This window comes from Grammomys surdaster, unplaced genomic scaffold, assembly GCF_004785775.1.
Source record: "Grammomys surdaster isolate TR1022 unplaced genomic scaffold, NIH_TR_1.0 126035, whole genome shotgun sequence".
Lineage (NCBI taxonomy): Eukaryota > Metazoa > Chordata > Mammalia > Rodentia > Muridae > Grammomys > Grammomys surdaster.
Genome location: NW_021620848.1, coordinates 5,585,867 through 5,593,835, shown reverse-complemented (window position 1 = coordinate 5,593,835; position 7,969 = coordinate 5,585,867). Strand labels below are relative to the sequence as shown.

The window sequence follows — 7,969 nt, the reverse complement described above, 5'->3', positions numbered from 1 at the left end:
TCCCCCCCCCTCTCCTGATTGCTGTGTACCCAAGAGTCAGCTTAGGGCAGAAACTTAGGGAGCAGCAGGCAGGTGAGCCAGGGCTGAGGTAGTAAAGCCAGAACATAGGAGCTGGCTATGGAGGATCTTGGAGGAGGGCTGGAGTCAGGTTGCCAGGCGGCATCATCCCACAGGTGCTGGACGGAGAGGTGTACCCACCTTCCGTGGAACAGGCGTCCGTGTTGATGCGCTACCCACCAGGTGTCCCGCCCGAAAAGCAGATGGCTGTGGGCCAGGAGGTGTTTGGGTTGCTCCCGGGGCTGATGCTCCTTTCCACGATCTGGCTGCGTGAGCATAACCGCGTGTGCGACCTGCTGAAGGAGGAACATCCCACGTGGGATGATGAGCAGCTCTTCCAGACCACCCGCCTCATCCTTATAGGTGAGCACGTGCCCTGAGAAGCAGGGAGGCGGGCAGGTTAGGACCCTGGTGTTACTGAACCTGGGGAGTCACAACGTGGTCACATTGGTGAGAGGGACAGCCAGTCGCTGGTGGCTAAGACCTCAGGCCCAGGTCTCCAGGTCGTGGCTTCAGTTCCTACAAGTGTTGATAGGAGGACTTCCTATGAGGCCTAGAGGAAAGAAGGCTCTGAGTACATTTGATTGGTCACCTCAAATCCCAAGTTGTTTCCCCCTTGTGCTGTGTCCAGTTTGACACTAAAGTTCTCAGCACACCAGCATCAAACCCCAGCTTACCCCACCCTGGGGGAACCCCCAGGTTTTTCTCTCTCTCAGTCTCTCAGCCTTTGTGGAATTTGGTAGATTCTAGGTGACTCAGGGACAAGATATTTTTGTGTCTCTTATGGGGGTGGGTCCATAACCTAAAATGTCAGATGGTTTCCTGCCTGGACCCTGACACCTCTGTCCAGACCATGCTCTCCTTGTCTGAGTCACTACCTCTGGGCACAACTGGATATGGCTGGTTCCAATTATAGAGCCTAATTTACTGTCTTCTGGAAGAGTTGGGCACTGAGGATATGAATAGTCCTGGAGTAGACAGGCTGATTCTTCTGAAGTCTGCATCTCACAGACCTTTATCAGAGAGGACAGGTCTGTGGCTATAGGTTGTTCAGCACCCTGCTGTGTGAAGACACTGTTATCAGAGTTAGGACTTCAGCCGACCCATGTTGACACAGCTGAGGTTGCCAGTCCTGTGCCGACAGCATAAATGCCTCTGTTGTCTACTCCTTACATGACCTGTTACATGGTCATATGGAAATCTCATGGCGATTGATTAGTAGAGGCTACAGTTTACAGTCAGGAAAGCGAGCTTCCGTGAGACAAATAACTTGACTCAAGCTCAGATACCTACATATTGAGAAGCTAGGATTTGAGCCCAATTCTGCTAACCGCAAGTCCCGTGACTCCAGGTCAGTTTACTGAAAAGCCAGTTTCTCTGTTGGCTGATTGGTCCAGACAACAGTTCCTCTAACTATCCAGCTGGGCAGTTTTTATATTGTTCTGAAATGTTCAAACTTACTTCTTTCTTGGCTGTTTGCTTTGTGTATAGCTGCTTCCTAAGGGATTAAAGGGAAACTCCTGCCCATGAGATTCTGACATATATATTAGCACATGAGAAATATATTACATTTAAACAAATGCTTAGGACTGGGCTCCCTAGCTGTGTGGCTTTCTTTGGCTGCAGCAGTGGCAGCTTCAGATGAGCTCTCTGAAGCCCTTGGCCCTCACTGAAGGCTTCAGTGTAATGAATTCCTCACTAATGCAACACTGTGCTTTTATATCTTTAAGAGTTCTTCAGCTTAAAAAAATTTTTTTTGAGACAAAGTCTTTTCATTTAGGCTATCCTGGCATCAACTTTGCAATCGTTCTGCCTCAGCACCTCCTATGCCCCTAAGTTCTGGGTTTACAGGGTTGCACTACTATTCATTACTCACGGTCTGTAGGAGGGAGGTTACATCAGAGTTGAGAAAATGGTTCTTTTTTATCTTTTAATTTATTTTAGATATTTTGATATTTTGGCCTTCATGTATATCTGTGCATCATGCACATGACTGGTGACGATTGAGCTCAGAAGAATGCATCAGATTCACTTGAACTGGAGTCACAGATGGTTATGAGCCACCATGTGGGTGCTGGGAATTGAACCTGGGTCCCTGGGAAGAGCAGTCAATGCTCTTAACCCTCTTAGCCATCTCTCTCTAGCCCCTGGAAACCAGTTCTTGGATGACTCCTTTCCTGGGTCCAAGGCCTTCCTTTGGAGCAGCAGTGCCCTTGTCTGGGTCTCTCAGTCAAGTTCGAGATAGTTCTGTTTTCACATCCCCTTACAAGGACACAAAGCAGAAGTGACCAAGGGGAATAAGTGAACACCAGCACCAGCAAGGAGACAAAAGCAAGCACTTTTCATGAGCTGTTCATTTCCCAAGTTTTGAGTTCTGCTGATCTTGTTTCCTATCTCCCCACCTTCCCCCCACAGGGGAAACCATCAAAATTATCATTGAGGAGTATGTGCAGCACTTGAGTGGCTATTTCCTGCAGCTCAAGTTTGACCCGGAGCTGCTGTTCCGAGCCCAGTTCCAGTATCGCAACCGCATCGCCATGGAATTCAACCATCTCTATCACTGGCATCCGCTCATGCCCAACTCCTTTCAAGTGGGCTCACAAGAGTACAGCTATGAGCAGTTCTTATTTAACAGTTCTATGCTGGTGGACTACGGTGTTGAGGCACTGGTGGATGCCTTCTCTCGCCAGAGGGCTGGCCGGGTAAGCTTCAGAGAAACATAGGCATCAGGGGTGGGCTCTGGGATACAACAGACCTGATCCAAACCCCAGTTTCTTCATCTGTGGAATGAACATAGTGTCACAGGTGGTTGTAAATATCCCTTTCTGAATTCTCTGATGTAGGTGACAGTGCCAGGTTTTACTAGTTGATTTCATGTTACAATGACAGAAACCACTCAAAGAAAGAAGGGTTTGGCTCACAGTTTCAGGGGCATTGAAGTCTGTCACAGCAAGGAGGCCATGGCAGAGTGGCCCAGTCTGTGGGTGGAAGCAGGAGCTCAAGGCAGAGGCTGTTCACATCACAGCAGAGCAGGAGACGAAGAGATGGAAACCAGACGCTGAGCTGTAACCCCTGACGGCTGCTTTCTAGTGGTCCACTTGCTTCAGCCTGGCCTCATCTAAAGGCTCCAAAGCACCCCCAGTAGGGCCACCATTTGAGGAGCGAGTGCAGTCCTGTGACAGCTAGCATCATTTGAGTACTTGTGTATAAGGAAACATGACAAGTGCTTTCTAATGTCCTCAGAATTCTAAGAGCATGATGAGGACTGTAGTATAGAAAGCCATGGTGGCTCGTCATCTTTGTGAGCAGAGTTGAGTGTTCGGGTGACGGTAGAGCAGAGCTGGTAAAGAGGGCAGGCATTTCCCATGGAGAGTAGCGGTGCTGGTGATAGGAGATGATCCTGTTCTATGTGGAGAAGGTGGCGTGTGCAAAGGCCTGAGGGTCAGAGGGCACAGCCTCTGAAGGACAGGAGGACCCTATTAAGATGTGCTGATATACATGAAAGTGCCTTCATGGGATGCCTTTTTCAATCCCACATCTCCTATCAGCTGAATTGTCATCCCCCAAGTTAATATGCTATGATCCTAACCCAGAAGGCCTCAGAATAACATTTGGAAATATCTTTAAAGAGACACTTAAGACTAACTAGGAAACTGAGGTGGGCCCTAATCCAATATGATTGATGTTCTTGTAAGACAAGGAGATTAAGACAGTCTCACCCAGGAAGAAAACCACATGCAGGCACAGGGAGAAAGTGGCCATCTATAGGCCCAAGAGATCTGCTTCAGGGGGAGCCAAGCACCACCCTCTCTAGCCTGCTCAGTGAGAAGGAAGGAATATGTTTCTGTTTGTCAAAGCACCTATGTTGTAACCGTGACAAACAAATACATTTTCTTGGGATTCCTAGCCAACCCCCTTTGAAATCCCTCTTTCTCTACAGTTGGAAGCACCCCTTTCTTCATCTCAGCTCTCTGGACCCCTTTTTCTCATCTTCAGTCCTCTGCATCTCTGTCATCCTTGTCTCTCAGCCCTGTAAGGAAGCTGAGTTACCTAGTGGATTTAGATTTCCTCCTGGTAATTTGACTGCAATTAGCATTAGCTTGTTGGCAGATTTCTACCCTCTGCTCTCTGTGGCAACATGGGTGTGTATGTGAGAAGAGATAGTAGCCTTTGTGTGGGGCTATGTGTCTGTGGAGTGTGGGGAAGGTTTGGGTTTTGAAATTGCCAGAAGATAGTAAGTGTTGATTCTCAGGATGGTAAAAAGGAGCAGAGATGGACACAGCAGGGCTTTCTCTAACAGTCATTACAAATGGGTACTGTCTGGGGATGTTGCCATGGGACCGCACTGTGACACTCTTTTGCTCCTTCATCTCCTTTATTTTACCACAAGCATGTCAGGTGGATGCTCTTACTTTTCCTATTTTTGCATATGAGGGAACATAAACTTAGTCTGTCTTTGTGTTTGTGTGCTGGGGTTTTCCAACAAAATGCCTCAGAGTGGTTGGCTTAAGGTATTCTCTCATGGTTAGGTGGCAGCAGGGCCATGCTAACACTCTCTGAGGGCTCTAACAGGGGACCTTTTCTATGTCTTTCCCACTGGGATCCCACAGTTTCTGGTATTTCTTGGCTTGGTCACTCAATTCCATTACCTTGTCACATGGTGACATGCCTCCATTACCTTGTCACATGGTATCTTCTCTGTGTCTCTAGTATCATTTCAAAGGGACTGCTGGGCTGGGTACAGAGGCACACTCCTATAATCTCAGCATTCTGGAGGTGGAAGGAGGAGGATCAGAAGTTCTAGTTCCATGGCGAGTTCCAGGCCAGGCTAGGTTACATGAGACCCTGTTTCAAAAATCAAGCACAAACAAACAAGGCATCACTTCTTGGATTAGGATCTTCTCTAATGAAGCTTGACTTTATTTTGCCTACACCCATGAAGACTATATAGTTCTCTTATCCATAGGGAATACATTCTAACACACTTACCCATGGATATTTGAAATGGTAGAGTACTAAACCATACATATATCCTTTAATTACTATACATACAAACTGTGGCAAAGTTTAATTTATAAATTTTGTTAAATTAACTTATAAATTAGTAAGAGACATATTAATAATTGGAAAACAATTTTCTGTACTAAAGTATGTAATACGGTCTTTCTCTCTCAGTGGTACTCAGCCCTCTTGGGATGATGTGAGTTGACTCTGTATCTATGTGAGGACATTGGATGTGATGAATGACATGAGTGCATGATATTTAGTTTACTATATAAGGGTTACCTGGGTGTAGACCTCAGTTATCAGGACCATTGACTTGATAACTAACAGATGCTTGGTGATTGACAAGCCAGGGAGCTTGTGCAGTACAGACATGCTGGACAGAGGGATGATTCACATCCTGGGCAGGATTGAGAGTCCTCATTAGATTTCATCACGCTACTCAGAATAGCATGCAATTTTAAAACTTGGAAACTTTTTGTTTCTGGAATTTTCCATTGAATACTATCAGATCATAGTTGCCTGTAGGTGATAGAAAGTGCGTAAAGCTAAGCCACCAATAAGGTGAGACTATTTTCAACCATGGTCACCATTGTGGGTGCTGCAGGTTAGACTTCAGTGCATCTTTGAGGGGCACAAGTCTAGCCGAACAGCTTGGAATGCGTAGAGCTAGGTCTGGAACCACTGTCTGCATGCTGTTTCAAGCTTGGTTTGCTCTGAGCCGTATGATTTTAATTCAGCTGTGTTTTTCTTTCCTGCTCAATTATACTTGTTCTGTCAAAAAACAGATCTCCATCTTAAGCATTGACATGATTATTTCAGAACTTCCTTAAAACAGATGCTCCTTAGTTATTATGACTTTTTATGGGCTCGTGTGTGTGTGTGTGTGTTTGTGTGTGTGTGTGGTCAGTTTTGGGTGTCACTCTTTAGGAGCTGTTCACCTTGTTTCTCAGACAGGATCTCTTTCTTACTTGGGCTGGAGCTTGCCTAGTGAGCTAGGCAGGCTGGTCAACCGGCAGGCAGGCCCAGGGGATTTAGAGTCTTCATTTTCACAGGGACTTTTTTTTTCTTTTAATAAAGATGACACTACCTGTTGTTGTGGCTCCAAGGAGTTCACGTTACTGGAGAATGGAGCGTTGCACACTTCAATGTCCAGGAAGCAGGGACACTGTGGGCCTCTAAGTGAGAACAACAGGGTAGGGCTAAAGCCAGACTGCAGCATCATGATCACTGGGCTACACCACATTCTCTGTCCTGGTTCAGAAAGAACTGGAGCCTCGGAGTTCTTCTCTTAGACCTTACACAAGACAGTGTAAGAATTTGGCCTGACTCTCAGACTGACAGCATGCTAATCTCTTGCAGATTGGTGGGGGTAGAAACTTTGACTACCATGTTCTACATGTGGCCGTGGATGTCATCAATGAGTCCCGAGAGTTGCGCATACAGCCCTTCAATGAATACCGAAAGAGGTTTGGCATGAAGCCTTATACCTCTTTCCAGGAGCTCACAGGTAGGTAGCTGCATCCTGGGCACAGTCTCTGCCCTTGAGGCATGTCCAGAAAGTGAAGGAGATCACAAGGAAAGAGAGACTGGGATGATGCAGGTGGCCAGTGCTGTGACCAAGCATTGTCAGGGAAGACAGGAATGTGACAGTGGCCTACTGGGTGAGAGACACCACCTTCCAGGTGGGTATGAGGGATAAATAGGAATTTTCCAGGTGGCAAATAGAGGGCACTTCAGGTATGGTAAGGGCAAGACAAAAGGGCAGAGATGAGAAAAGTAGGTAACTGTCTGGGAGGAGAGTCATAGATGTGGTGTCTTGGGAGATGCTAGGTAGCAAGAGGCGTTGTCACTGCACCATGATCTCAGATGCTGAAGACTTGGGTTGTATCCTGCCTAGTGGTTCCTAAGTACTGGAAAAAAAATGATAGAAGTATCTGGTTGGTGGGGGAAGCTGTGTGTCAGTGGTTGAGAACTTGTCCAGCATGCAAGAGATCCTTGGCTTACCCCCCTTGACAAAACAAGACAAAATAAAAAAAATCACACACATTTACACACACACACACACACACACACACACACTCATTCACATACACAGAAACATACATGCATATGTACTCACACATACATTCTCTCACACACAAACATGCACACATACACCTACAGATTCACTCATACACAAGCATACACATGCACACTTACACACACACACACACACACACACACACACACACACACACACACACACATCAAATGTTTCTCCTGGAGATCATGGTCAAAAATCTCTATACAGGGGACTGGATAAATAGCTCAGTAGTTAAGAATACAGATTGCTTTTACAGAGGACCTGAGTTCAAGGTCGAGTGTCATCACCTATCTTGGGAAGCTCACAATCACTTTTACTTCCACTTAATGGGATCCAATGCAATGCCCCGGCTGCCACAGTTGTCTGACTCACATGTTCATGCCCTCACAGAGACGAATATAATTAAAAATAAAATAAGTCTTAAAAAGATCTCTATTCTCTCTCCTTCCCCTTCTCTTTTCCCAAATTTCCCTAGATATTGGACAGTTGAGTTAGAGCCCTCTTGTCTCCACTGGTGTGACAGACCCCTGTATGCCATAGGAGGTTGGGTTTGAGGAAATAAATGGAGAAGTTCACGCCTGTCTCTCCTTCAATCTCATGTGTCCACCATCTGTGGACATGCAATTGTCCCAGTTTGGAACAAATCCTGGGATCAGTAGATGAATTCCCCATGGTCCTGGAACAATAGTTTTGATGTCTTTCATGAAAAGGGGTTCTGAGGAGTAGAGAGTACTCTGGCTCTGAATACTTGTGTGTACTTGAGTATACAGACAAACACACACACACACACACACACACACACACACACACACACACACACAC

The 7,969-nt window shown here is 46.3% G+C and overlaps 1 protein-coding gene across 2 annotated transcripts in view; it reads left to right on the top strand.

Moving 5' to 3' along the window:
* The window catches only part of Ptgs1 (prostaglandin-endoperoxide synthase 1), a 31,883-nt gene that overhangs the window by 22,184 nt on the left and 1,730 nt on the right, over nucleotides 1-7,969 (top strand). For both annotated transcript variants that reach the window (XM_028754723.1, XM_028754724.1), the window contains exons 8-10: nucleotides 174-420; nucleotides 2,473-2,759; nucleotides 6,424-6,571. In XM_028754723.1, the coding sequence (XP_028610556.1) occupies nucleotides 174-420; nucleotides 2,473-2,759; nucleotides 6,424-6,571 (682 nt within the window). The remainder of the gene's footprint in view (nucleotides 1-173; nucleotides 421-2,472; nucleotides 2,760-6,423; nucleotides 6,572-7,969) is intronic.